The following is a 14,371-nucleotide window of genomic DNA, read 5'->3' as shown; positions in this document are numbered from 1 at the left end:
TGCCACCAAAGGGGCTAAAACAAGAGTGGGGAAACCGTGGGTTGTTGTTGGACTCCATTTCCCATCAGACCCAGACAACATGGCCAATGGTTAGAGGTGCTGGGAGTTCTACTCCAGCAACATTTGGAGGTGCACAGTTTTGCCACCTCTTAAAAAACTAAGCCACCATTTTGGATATTTCTATCACTGAGTGGCTCTTAGAGCAATAGAGGCACATGTACCTGGTTCCCTGGTCTCTCTGCAGTGATTTCACCCCAAGTGAGGAAGTAAGAGCTTCCCAGCATACATAAGCTCACTACAGATTGTCCCCCACAAACATTGGGATGATGGCAGTGAAATTCCAAGGTTATCCAGGTTCAAGTTACATATAAACACAAGGTGGTTGATGGTCCCGTGAGCACCCAAGCCAGTATCTGACATGGTGCCAAGAATCTTTTACATTTTATTTTAAGTAAAATGAAAACCCTTAAGCCAAAATGTATTTAAAAGTACCCCCTCCACACACACACACACACACACACACACACACACAAACTTTTAGAATTTCAGACAGACACACAAGTGAATTTAATTTTCAGCCTCTGAAACAAGCACACATCCAGAATCATTACAGTTTCTCAGAGAGTGCAGGTCTGTTCACGAACCCCAACTAACTGGGCAAAGGGAATATAAGAAGCTGGAAGGTGGAGATAACAGTTGCAAGGAGGATGCATTAGGGAGGAAGTCAGGAATATGATGGAAATACAAGGGATGTTCAAAAGATCCACACATGCACAATGAATGTGTGATGGAGGAACAAAATGGCACCCACTAGCTACACCGCCTCCATGCTTACGCACACCATGTGACTGCACATTTGGCCTTAGGGTGAATGGGTCTGCACGCATGCATAGGACTACTACAGCTGCACACAGGCAGCCTGATTGGCCAGGGGTCTCATTAAAGTGGAAGAGCCCTACACAGGTACATGCCACCAGGGGCATAGCTGTGTATTGGTGTAGAGGGAGGCATGCCTAGTGGGCATGATCCTGCTACCCTTCTCCATTAAAGGGGTGGAGGTTTTATAAGCACCCATGAACAGACACACTTTTGAATGTAGACATGTCCCCACTTTTAATCCAGAAACCCAGAATAATTTATTCATTGTTTCGCAGGGAACGATAGCAAAAAGTGTTCATTTCTGTGCCAGATATAAGCAGCATTTCAGCATCAAATGACCTTGATTTTTTTTTCTAAAGGGGTTAAAAGTATGTGTAGATACCTTGAAGAAAATTAGAAATAAAAGTTTCGTAAAGTTTCTCAGAAGAAACCTACCTTTCCCCACCACAATCCTTGCTCTGAATCAAACCAAAATCGCTCCATTTATAAGCCATTTCCCCCAAAAAGTCCATGTCTCTCACAACCACCTTCATATCAAAGGCTCTATCATACTCCTATTCCTCTTATGGAGGGAGCTTAAAAGCAGGATTCTAATATTTCACATTTATGGGTTGTAAAAGAATTTTGAAGTATTCACTACCAGATTAATGTTGTGTGTGTACTACCAAAGTTGCCAGCATTTTATTTGACGCATCAGAATAATGGTTAGGCTGTTTGTGCTGTTTTACTAACATATCAATAAACTGGCAATTTGTTATACAGCCAAAAAAAAAAAGCAACCCAAAACCACAACCCAATGTAGCTGATGCTCACACCAACAACAAAGACAGATGTTGCTAATTAAGGGTGCATTAAAAAACAGTTAATACTGATACACCATTAAAGCCATATGATAATGAGACTTAAATCTTTAATCTGAAGGATCCATAAAAGCTGGGCATATGTGAATATTGCTACACTTGTGATTTACAAAATAAAGTAAAATAAAATGGTTTGCTCGTGAGCTAAATCTTACAGGGTGTAAACAACTCCCTTTTATTACACACGCTGCAGTCATTTATTTAGCAGTGTTTCGTTGCAGTGAAGTTGCTGTTCTTTCTTCTTTTTCTTCGTTTAGCAAACATTCCACACTCCAAGTCTTGGAGATGAAGAGTTTGAGATCCCACCAATTACTCCACCACCTGAACTGGATCCCACCAACTTAGGAATGGCAGATATACTGTTGCCATTTCAAGGTCTAAGTGATCAGTTGGCTGCACAAGGGAATGAGTTCACGCCACAGTTTCCACCGCAGAGCTTGGATCTTCCTTCCATTACAATATCTCGAAATCTTGTGGAACAAGATGGTATCATCCAAAGCAATGGGTTACATATGGTACGGATTTTTCCTTTCCTTTCCATTTGACTGCATAACTTCTCTTACTGCTGCATAGAATTGCAGTGTTGTGTACTGAGCCAAACATTTATGCTCCCCTACCACCCCCTCCAATAACTTATCTGGCAAGCACATGAAAATAACATCCAGCTGCTAAAAGACGGTACTCCTTGCACTCAATACAGCATCCTTATTTGTTGTCTTTTGTTGTAGTGACGCACAGTCGATATCACTAGTGTCTTGTGGCAGGATATTTTCATAAATTTTCAATGGGCGCCATAATGTGCATTCACTTATTTCAGGGATGGTGAGATCCTTTGGCCCTTCAGATCTTGTTGGACTCCAGCCCTCACCTGTCCCAGCCAGCAGGGCCAATGGTCAGGGATAATGGGGGTGGAAGTTCAACAACATCTGGAGGGTCACAAGTTCCCCATCCCTGACTCATTTCATTGCTTCCGGTGGTAGAGAGAAAGGAGAAAGTTTCAGACTGCAGATTCAGGGTCATGAGCTGGTGGCAGAGCATGAATCTGGAGCAAGGAAAACAGTGAGCCCAAATTCAGATGACACATGAAGCCAAACAATCGTTTAGTCCTGAGTAGCGCAGCAGCAGGAGGAATTGGGGAGGGGATTGATAGCCACAGTCTCCTCTCTGGGAGCCCGCACATTCATAGTAAGCCACGGTTTAGCTTTACAGTGGTACCTCAGGTTAAGAACTTAATTCCGGAGGTCCGTTCTTAACCTGAAACTGTTCTTAACCTGAAGCATCACTTTAGCTAATGGGGCCTCCCGCTGCTGCCGCACCATTGGAGCACAATTTCTGTTCTCATCCAGAAGCAAAGTTCTTAACCCAAGGTACTATTTCTGGATTAGCAGAGTCTGTAACCTGAAGCGTCTGTAGCCTGAGGTACCACTGTACTTAGTGTAATGTGCAAACCAGGACAGTGTTTTAGCAATGCAGCTGAATTTGCGTTCAACCCATTTGCAAGGCACAGTAATGTGTATATTTGGTTGTATGACGTAATCTTCATTTGCAGAGATTACACCTGCTTCACAGTTTAATAGGTGTAATAGCATTACTGTAAGGTACACCCTAATAGTTAATTTCTTATCCTCGTAGCTTTTTCTATGGAGCAGAAGGCTTTGTAGTGTAAACACTCAGTGCTAAATACTTACTGTTTCCGCAGTATCAGCTGTAAGCAAGTAGAAACAAACAAACAAACAAACAAATATATATATAATGCAAAGAGATAGGTGAAGCTTAAGGGCTGTGTTAGTTTTACTTAGTAATTAATGGGCTTGTTACTTATGACCATTAATTTCAATGGGTCTACTCTGAGTAGGACTAGCATTGAATGTAGTCCTGGATATTTCAAGGCAGCAAAAGCTTGAGGTGTTGTGGTAGGTGGGTGTTGACTTGAAAAGCTCATCTAAATTCTCCCCCATTTCATTCTGTTCCCTCTTTCAGTCTGAACATCTAATCTAAATTCCATAGATGTGGTGGTAAATGTCTCTCATCATTTATTGAAAATGTGCACTTTATTAAACTGATAAATATTTATTAATAATAGAATCCATCTTTAGATTGTATATTTCGTGAATTACCTTTCTTTAGAGCCATAACTTTTTTTTTATTACCGCAATAAAAAAAACGTAAAAGAGGCATTTTAACTATGAAATTTCATTTCATGGTCAATTGGGCTTACTGTATCTAAAAGAACTAAATATGGAGCCATAAAATAATTATGATATTCATCTACACTCTTGAACAATGCCTGCATGAAGCAGCATTCAGCTTGTCAAATCTTACTGCATTGTTGAGAAGTTGCTAATCGGTAATGATAGACAAGACCTAGATGTCTATATAGGCAAGTAATACTTTTTCCAAACTGAAACCATTAGAATAACATAGCCCTCCCCCCCCCCTTTTTTAAGATACCAAATGAAATCCCAGCCACTTTTGGAAACATTACTGTGTTAGACAGCTTCACTGCAAATGATAGCTATTTTAATTGGATTTATAGATTGACCCTGTTGAAATGTCCAGTAGAATTTCACCTTGAAGAAAATGTCATGAAATTTTCAAGCACAAACAGAAGAAATGAAATGTACTTGGGCAGAGCTATGATTAATACAGTGTGTCTCTGGCTTTGTTCTGAGCAGTACCTGACATGTTCACCTATAAACTTGAATGCAAAATCGCCAGAGGCACGGGTAGAAATAGGTTATGTCAAGGTTCTCCGATGTTTCCCTCAGGGTGCGGAGTTGGCCAGCTACATAACAGTACTTTTGCAGGCTTCTCTTAGATTTGCTGCAGGAAGACTGCTGGAATAATAAATAATACTTTCCATTCCATTTCTGACTTAGGATTGCTATATCCAGCAATCCATTTTAAGTGCAAGCAAGCTGTTTTATTACCAAAGTATATGTAGCCCAGCGGTTATTAAAAATGAATGTATTGATGGATTAACAATTCTTCCTACCAGTAAAAAAAAAAAAGGACCTCCTGATGTATTGTCCTGCATTTCCTACCCAGCCTGTTATTGCTTTTGTTTATAGAAAAAGTGACAATTTGTCATGTTGCTGATTAGCTTCATTATTATTGACAGGATACAAAGGGACATTTATCTTAGTTTAAATGTATGCTATTACGTTGGGATTTCCCCCACTCTCCCCCGCCCCAAAATGAGGAAGCACAACAGAAAACGAAAGATAAAAGAAATGCACTGTGATTAGCATTTGCATTTTAATAATATGCTAATACAAAAAAATCAAGCTTCATAAATGAATTACTGGCAGGGAATGAACGAGTTCTAGCTTGAGTTCAGAAAAACACCTGGGACTTAACAAGATGTGGGAAAATATATAGACCTACACATAAATAGATGGAAATCAATTGCTATATGCTATCAAAAGTCATTACAGACTAAAGCTCAGTTGACTGTTTAGATGATCACCTGAGAAATTATTTTAATCTACAAAGGGTGGCAATTCCATAGCGCTGTTGCCTGTGCTCTATAGGGTTCCTTTTTATTCTTTTCTCTCCCCCCCTCTCCCCTTTAAACATCTCTCTATAATCTACCCAGCCTGCTGAGTAGCACTGACATCAGTAGTACATCAATTTCAGAAAGTGGATTATTTTTACTAGACAGCTATTGTGACATATTGGGTCAGTCATAAATGAAAGATATTCATGCAAGCATGCAATACTTGTAATGAAGTCTCACTCTGACCTTCTGTATGATTGATTCTGTAATTTAGTTTTCTCAGGCACTGCCTGAAATGAAATGAAATCATGTTGAACAAGTTTTGAATACCCACAGTGCATCAGGAGAAGAAAAATCTGTAGCCCTAGAGGCTTGAGAGAGAGCAGCTGAACGATTTATCTCCATGCTATTATAGCCTTTGCCAGCATTCAACATTTTCTCCTTTTTTTTCTTCCTTATTTGGCTTAAGTACTTAATTCTGCAGGTAGCTGTAAATGGGAAAATAAAATGCTGTTCAGATTTAAAATGACAGGACAGGAGTATGTGCAAGGGACTGATAAAATATCTTGAATAGAACTGACCTTTCATGTTGCTGAAAGTTACTGGGGGATTCATCCTAATAATTACCATATAGATTATTTTTTATTTCTTTCCTGCAATGAAACATTTCAGAGAGCAGTGGTGCTGATTGAATGAAAATTGAACTTGTTAACATTCTTTTCAGCTTAGCCTGTTGTACATAACAGAAGGTTAGCTTTGATGAATTTCGAAATTCCCTTTCTGATATCTAAGAAACAGACGGTAAAATAATTGTCTCTTTTCAGCCTGCATTTATTTTTCACTGCCTTAAAAAAATACCTCTGGTTAACTCTACAAAAATAGAGTTAACTGTAAGTGCATCATTTTTTGGTATATCTCTGTGTAAAGAAGTTCCTATATGAAAATGTGATAATCATTATTCTGCCACAAAAATGTATAGCAGAACTTCGCTTTGTGTTCAAAATGTTTAGATTAGATTTGATTCCACCCACACCTTTTTTTTAATCTTGAACACATGACTGTAATTGTGCACTGGAAATTTTTAGTTCCTGCTCCCACTACTTTGAACAACTCTCTCTTACATCCTATCACAAAGAACCTGCTAGGAAACTGCTGTCATCTATTGATGTTCTCCTTTATCAGAGGTGAGATGGATGGTGACCCAGTAGAGGACTTTTTCACCTGTGGCACAATGTTGGCCTTCTATCACCCACAAAAGCTTACCTAGTGCCTACATTGCTCTCTGTTGTTGTTGTTGTTGTTGTAGTTGTCGTCTGCCCTTCAGTGAAAGTTCCCAGTAAATGTTTTGTTTTTGTTCTAAATTCTCCCAGACCCTGCAGGTATCTTAAACAAATTTGGGAACTCTGCAGCCTCCTTCCTTAATGGTACAGTTTACTAATTTTTATTGTTTTAACATGTAAACCTCCCTAGAATCAATGCTGAATGCATAAAGATGCTTAAATAAATTTCTTAATGATGGGTTGCATCTAATGCATTTCCACTGAAATTAATGCGCACGACTAATAAGACCATTCATTCCAATGGGTTTGTTCTGTTCTTGGCCATGTGCATTGAACAACTGAAGGAAACAAATCTGATGCTCCCTGGAGCTCATTGTGTTTTGATTTTGTGGATCCTGGTTATCACAATGCCATGGGACAAAAATTGCTCACATAAATAGTATATAAGATTAAAGGATTGCTAGCATCAGTCACTCACAATGCAGTCCATGCCTAGTCATCAGCCCCACCGAGTTCAACAAGGCTTATTCCCATGCAAATGTGGATAGGATTTCAACAACTGAAATCTTATATACATGCAATGATGTGGCTTTTTCAGGAAAGAATAATAACATTTGGAACATTTTCTGAAAAACGTTCTCATGCAAATTAGGCTAATTAGCAAATGGAAGTTTGCACTGGGAAATTTTCAGTTTGCACTGGGAAATTTTTGATGCTCTAGAGACCCATTTAATTTTGTATGTTTATTTTATTTGTATTCAGCTAACAAACCTAAAACTTTGAAACTGCAAAACTTGTCAAATATTACATTTGCAATTGGCATCCATTCATTGTTACTAATGAACTCATGAAATGGAATCTGTTACATGATGAAATAACGTATTGGAATATTTATACCCCATATCACTGTACACGCTTACCTTGGAGTAAGTCCCATTAAATCCAGTAGGAGTTACCGCAGAGTAGGAATGCATAGGATTACACTGCTGTAAACAACCTTTAGTATTTCACACAGATATAATTATATGAAGGAAAGATTTTTAATTTTATTTAAAAGGCAATTTAAATATAGACATTTATAATCCAGATTCTTGATTTAGCCTTTCAGTAAAGCAAGGAATTGAAAATTACCAATATGTTATGTCAAATCTGGCAGATAGGCATGGTTTCAGGTTATTTTCCTTCATAAAATGTGCATCTTATTCATTCTAATTTTATTTACAAGGAAACTCCCACAATTTATTTTTTAATATCCACTTTACGATCTTGATATGAATAGGGGAAAAGAGAGGGACTGTGATTACAACAGAGTTACAGCAGTATTGTTTACTATATTACAAATAAAACAGTTATTTCATGGTTCATTAATGTGTTTAGTGTCTGGAACTCTTTATTAAAAGAAGCCTTTCTTGTTGTTAAGAACATGTTTATTGTCATCATTAAGAGGGGGAAACCCAACTAATTACTGAATTCAATCATTTGTTCATTTATAAGGATGGCGGTTTCTCACCTGAGGAGGCACTTAACAGCTCAGTGTGCCATTTTATCATCAGACACCAATCAGTTTAGTTTTGTTGTTTAGAGAAAGAAGTGCCATGATAGATGTTTAAAAACTAATGCACGGCATGGAGAAAGTGAGTAGAGATAAGTTCTCCCTTTCTCATGAACATACAATGAAGCTGTATGATGGAAGGTCTAGGACAGATAAAATAAGAGTACTTTCTCACATGGCACATGCTTAAAACTATGGAAATCACTTCCAAAGGAGGCAGTGGTGATGGTCTCCAACCTAGATGCCTTTAAAAGAGGATCAGACAAATCCATGGAGGAGAAGGCTATCAACATCTTCTGGCCATGAAGGCTGTGTTCAACTTCCTTTGTTGGAGGTAGTACATCTCTGAATACCAGTTGCTGGGAATCACAGGTGAACAGAGAGATTCTGATTAAAATCCTCACTTAGCTATGAAGTTCAATAGGTTATGGAGAATGGTTATGAGAAGGAAATGGGTGAGAGCTCTGCACATCGTCCTGAGGTACTTCAGGGAACGTCATAATAAAAATGTAATAACATAAATAATGCATTTTTTAAAAAAAAGTTAGTATCATTGTTTTATAACAAGAGCTTTTTAAACATTGCACATATAAAACCTATTGATGATTAATTTTGGTCTCCTAACAAAATACTCAATTCTTACCTGGTGCCACTGTCAACCGTGGCACTTTTCTTTCCCACCCTTACCCACAGCCAACAAACAAAAATGAGATGTGGTTTTTAGTCACTGGATTAGAATGGTCTGAGGGAAAGCTTCAGAAAATGTCATGTGCACAGTTTTTCTGAGCACAATGAACCACATACTTTTGTGGAACTTATCCCTATCAAGCTGTTTGTCCAGGAATACTTTTATTGGACATACAGTGGTACCTCGGGATACATATGCTTCAGGTTACATATGCTTCAGGTTACACATTCCGCTAACCCAGAAATAGTGCTTCACGTTAAGAACTTTGCTTCAGGATAAGAACAGAAATCGGGCTTTGGCGGCACGGCGGCAGCAGGAGGCCCCATTAGGTAAAGTGGTGCTTCAGGTTAAGAACAGTTTCAGGTTAAGAACGGACCTCCGGAATGAATTAAGTACTTAACCCGAGGTACCACTGTATAACATGCCACAAAAGGAATATACAGTGGTACCTCTGGTTGCGGATGGGATCCGTTCCAGAGGTCTGGTCGGATCCTGAGGTTTTGGCAACCTGAGGACCGCTTCTGCGCATGCGCGTGCAGTGGTAGACCACTTCTGCGCATGCGCACACGGCAAAACCCGGTAAAATGCTTCTGCATCCCGAAGTTTACGTAACCAGAGAGTTACATAACCGGAAGTACTACTGTACATCTCTGACACCTTTTTTGACAGATGAATTCAACAATACATCATAAAACCATATATCTATAGTAGGAACACCTAAATATTTTCTCTCTCTTTTGCATACCGTGTATTTGGTAACCATCAGTCTTTGGTAACCATCAGAGCAAAATGGATATTTGGCATATCTCTAGACTGAAGACAAGGGTGGTGTCCTACCAGAGTTAACTCTGGATGCCATCACACTGATAGGATAATGAGACTCCTACTTACCTCCCTTGACTGCACCGGTGGATACAAAAGAAGCGTATCTGCCAAGATGCTTTCACTTGGCCTTGCTGCAGGGATTTGCTGGACAGTGTGCATACTGTCCTTGCTAAATTGCTCTGGTTCTTAAAAAAAAAAAAAAGCAGCCTGTTATTTATTTGATTTGATTTATGGCACTTCTGTGCTGCCCCATAATGTAAAAGTTCTCTGAGCAGTTTGCAAGAAGTAAATAAACCCGACTGAAATAAAAACTGAAGCACAAACCTATTGAAAAATGGGAGACCTATATAAAGGTGGCAAAACAGAACTTTCTGTACACCCCTCACCCCCATTAAAAACAGATTTAAAGATCAGATGCCCCATGTTAAAAGGCTAGTGAATAACAAAGTCTTCACCTGGCACCAAAAAGACCACAAAAATGGCACCAGGCAAACCTCCCTGTGCTTCTAAGTTAGTTGTCACTGGCAGCAGGATACTGCTCTTTTTGCAGAATGGCAAGTGGAAGTTTAACTTGGTACAAGGTTAGCAAAAAATGAAAGCTGTGGAATAAGCATTGGGAAATCAGGAAGCCATTCCAACAGTTCCTGTTCCTTGAGGTTACTCTCATTTCTGTCACCTGTGTATTATGCAGTAATTCGAATCTTCAGTATTGTAGAACATGAAAAAATAGGGGGGGAGCATTGACCCATAGTTTTGCGCACACAGTGAACCCATTCCCAAAATATCATTCTGACATTTGGAGAGGTGAGAACCTTGTAGGCAATTTTATTCAGGGCCAAGTATTGGTTTGCCCCACTCAGAGGTGCACTTGAAAGGGTCAAGGGAAAGCAATTGCTGGTTTCCTTCTGCAGAACTACATGAGAGTTGAAACGTTCTCAGAACACTGAGATGCATACATTGTGCCCAGAGAGGCATTTCTTTCTGGGCTTTCGATTCGTGTGTGTCTTTATGGCAATGTTTTTTCCTTTTATTTGGGGATTGTTGTTGCTTTTGGTGATAGTCCAATTGAACAGAGCAGTGTTCTATTATGAGATTTTGCCAGAACATAGAATTCTTGCTTTTTATCAAGTATGTGACAATACGGAGTAGCCATCTTTTTTTAGTGGAAACAGTCAAGGCACAAACCAAATTTTAGAAGGCAAATATAAAATATACTACTGGGGGAACTTGGTTCTGTCAATTGTATCTGTTTTACTTCTGCATGTTTCGTGGCCAAAATAAAATTAGAAAATGGTATGAAAGGAATTTAAATCTAGGTAAATAATGGGCTGAGCTAAACTTGGTGATTTACTCCATTTGAAAGATCAATTACCAAGTTTTAATTAAGGTGCTTTTTATTGATTTATGCTTAATTCTTAATGTTTCATTTCTTGCCACGTTTGTTGTATTATATAGGTCTCTCTTGTTTTATTATTCTATACTGTGATTTACCTATCATGTTAAGCAATACTTCTAAATTGATTGATTTGATTTTGCCAGCTATTTAGAGTACAAAAACCACATAAATCTGCTAATCCAGGCCCCCAAAACAGTTTGTTTAAAGACAACCCACACAGGTTCAAAAAGTCAGGATTCAAAGAAACTGCATTTTATTCTGGTCCCAAATAATTTCTGCAGCCATGTTTTTTTAGTCTAAACATAGGGGATTGTCCTGCCTTTAGACTTCCCATTTGGGCATGTGATTGGGCACTGTCAAAACAGAATGCCAGACTAGATGGGCCATTGGCCTGATTGAGCAGGATTTTCTTATGTTCTTAGGGTTCCATGTATATCAATGCTTGCAGGATTGTAAGGAGACAAAGTTTAAAGTGGGTTTCTAAAGCAAAATTGTAGATACATTTTAGCTAGCATCAAACTGTTTGTGCACTAGAGCCTGGCACAAAGTGAACTGATGTTTCTTTTTTAAAAAATCTGGGTGCAGTGTCAGTATGTGTGGTTGTGTGGCAGAGACACACTCTGCATGCATACATCTCTACTTAAAAGGATATCAGGTGGTTCACCTGGGGAAAAAATATCTGCTTGAAATCCTGGAGATCTGCTACTGGGGAAAGACATTGCTACACACAGTACTGTACAGATGAATTAATCATCATGATTCATTATAAGACAGTTTCATATATTCAGGATCCTGGGCAGTCTGCCACCCTGTCCTTTTCCACCTCTCCAGTTTCAAAATCAGTCAATGGCTTCAGGAGCCTTTTCAGTGTCAACATGGAGAATTGTTTCATGATAGCCCTGAATCATAATTCTCCAATTACTTATGGCAACAGGGTCCCAGAAGCCTCCATACTTCCATAACTGTAAGTTTTAGGCAGTTAACAACCAATCTTCCAGTGGCTTCAGGCTTTTTCAGGAGCCTAAATCTCGGCACATTAAACAAGACAAATAAATGATTTGTAAATATTTTATATTACTTTTCTTGGCATCGTGTTAGATATTTACATCAGGTTGCTTGTATCCAAATGTGCAGGGCTAGATCTGCTGTAAAATCACAACTTGCTATGTTGCCACCTAAAGACTGGCGCAGTGTAGTTGCCTAAGGCATGAGATCCAAGCCCAAGCCTATGAATAGGTAAAAAATAGGGGAGTGTGAGGAAAGACTTGGGCTTTTTAGTTTAGCAAAGGATAGTGATTTACTTGCCAGGTGCCCCGGAAAAAATGGGACATTCCATTTTTTCCCATGACATTGTGGCAGCTATTTTGGCTGCTGTGCTCTCTCCCCGGAAAAAAAAATGCTTTTAGGGGGACCATGATCTCATGTAGTGCCCAAAAACAGGCCCCACCCCCCCACTTTTGGGGGAGCGAGAGCACAGTGCAGGTCACATAACTTGCATGGTAGCACATTCCAGTTTTTGATTAGAAAAAGTTGGATGGTATGAAGCAAGTGAGGTGAGGAGACATGTTAGAGGTGTATGGAATTGTGCATGGTGAAGAACTGTAGCTCAGTGGTAGCACATCTGCTGAATGTTTGAAGATTCAGCTCCTGAGTTAGAAGGGACCCAAGTTGGTCTGGCTTGGTATAAAGCTGTATCCTGTGATCCTGTACATTTTCTTCTCTTGGTTTGCAAGAGGATGAGAAGGCACCTTTACGGAAACTTCTAGTTCCTCCCTCAGTGTGGCCTCATGCCAATTTTGCCCCCCAGGATTGTTGAGAGGACTTTCCCCCCCCTTTTCTTAAGGTGGTGAACTCAAGTGTAAAATCACTGAATGCTTTGGGGAGCAAATGGAACAAATTTAATAAATACTTAAATACAACTTTAACATATGATAGGTTCAGATAAAATTAATGAAGTGCCATAATGCAATACCCCACTTGACCTAAACAAAATGACTTTTGAGTATCTGAAAAGAGAGGTAGAAACAGTGATCTAAAACTATCACTTAACTTATTTGTTGCTGTCAGGATGTGCACTGCAAATGAGCTAAAAAGAAAAAAGGGATATGGCACTGTAATTAAATTGATTTATTTTTCTAGACCTTATTCAAGAAATGAATAGATTTATTGAAAAACAGTCTTTGTTCATTAATTTTTGGAATAACAATGTGTAAGTTAAAGCCTTATCTGTATATGTGAGGGTGGGCTAGCATTATGCTAATTATGTTAATTATGTTCAGCTTTTATATCAAATATTATATCAAAATACTGATTTACTATACTGTATTATGTGTCCTCATATTTCCACCTCTGTAAAAATCTCCTTTTTGCAGCCCTCTGTAACTTTTCTCTCTTGTAATTATGTATTAGGCTACTGGGGTTTTGTTTGCATGTTGCCATGGGGAAATGCATTGCTGCAGATGTACAAGCACCTACTGAAGTTTGGTGTAATGCAGTGATGGGAAACCTACAACCTTCCATTTTTTTCTTGGATTCCAAGCCCCATTAGTCTCAGCCAGCAGAGCCAGTGGTTAAGGATGATGGGATTTAGAGTCTAACAACATCTGGAGGGCCACAAGTCCCCCACCTCTAATGTAATGAATTCAGGACGTTCTTAAGCTTCCCACTGCAAGAAAAAAGTAGAGAAGGGAAGTATGAAGAGGAGGTAAAAGCAGTACCATGCATTTCATCTTAGATGAAATGGTTAAGAATTCATAGACTTGCCTATGAAATTGGTTTCTGGGCCTGTTTAAGTCAGCAGAACTTAGCTTCAATAAAAGCCTCAAACTGAACCAAAATGACAAGATTTAGAGTAAAGCATTTGTTAAACCATGTCTTTATATTATGATTTATTTGAATAAGGACTAAGGGAAACCTCTTTTTGTGGCAGAGAAAAGAGCAGCTTTTTATAGGTGAGAAACCACCAGGAAATAGCTCTCTGTATGCCTTGACACCCTACCTCCCCCGAGCAAATTATTATTCTCTTCAAGTCTTTTTATTTTCTAACATTAAAAAACTCTTCCTTAAGGCAGTAAGACACTGTCTGCAGAATTGGCAGTGGCATTGCAGGATCTGGGTGGGGTGATTTAATTTGTGGAAAGTGATACCCTTAAAAAGATTCTGAATGACTTCCAGATACCCCTGCCAATATAATCTGCTATTACAGTAGATGAATCTCAAGGGGTGTCCAGAGCATTGTCTGGTCCTGTTGTGTTGGATGAGTTTCAGTTCTTAAGGCTCAAGGATGTGGACAAGGTGCTTGGATCAGTCGGAGTGACTGGACCCTTTCTCCTCTTGACTGGCAAAAACTGACAGGGAGGGGACAGCTGGCTGGGCCAGGGAGGTGATTAATG

At 39.1% G+C, this 14,371-nt stretch overlaps 1 protein-coding gene across 3 annotated transcripts in view; it reads left to right on the top strand.

Annotated features, from left to right (window-relative positions):
- TOX3 (TOX high mobility group box family member 3) overlaps positions 1-14,371 on the top strand; it is a 98,333-nt gene that overhangs the window by 73,273 nt on the left and 10,689 nt on the right. For 2 of the 3 annotated variants that reach the window (XM_053400153.1, XM_053400155.1), the window contains exon 3: positions 1,997-2,254. The exons of the other annotated variant lie outside the window; for it this stretch is intronic. In XM_053400153.1, the coding sequence (XP_053256128.1) occupies positions 1,997-2,254 (258 nt within the window). The remainder of the gene's footprint in view (positions 1-1,996; positions 2,255-14,371) is intronic. 3 annotated transcript variants of the gene reach the window in all.

Source organism: Podarcis raffonei, chromosome 8 (genome assembly GCF_027172205.1).
Source record: "Podarcis raffonei isolate rPodRaf1 chromosome 8, rPodRaf1.pri, whole genome shotgun sequence".
In the NCBI taxonomy this organism is placed as follows: domain Eukaryota; kingdom Metazoa; phylum Chordata; class Lepidosauria; order Squamata; family Lacertidae; genus Podarcis; species Podarcis raffonei.
Note: the sequence above shows the minus strand (reverse complement) of the source record. Positions and strands in the feature narration are given on the sequence as shown.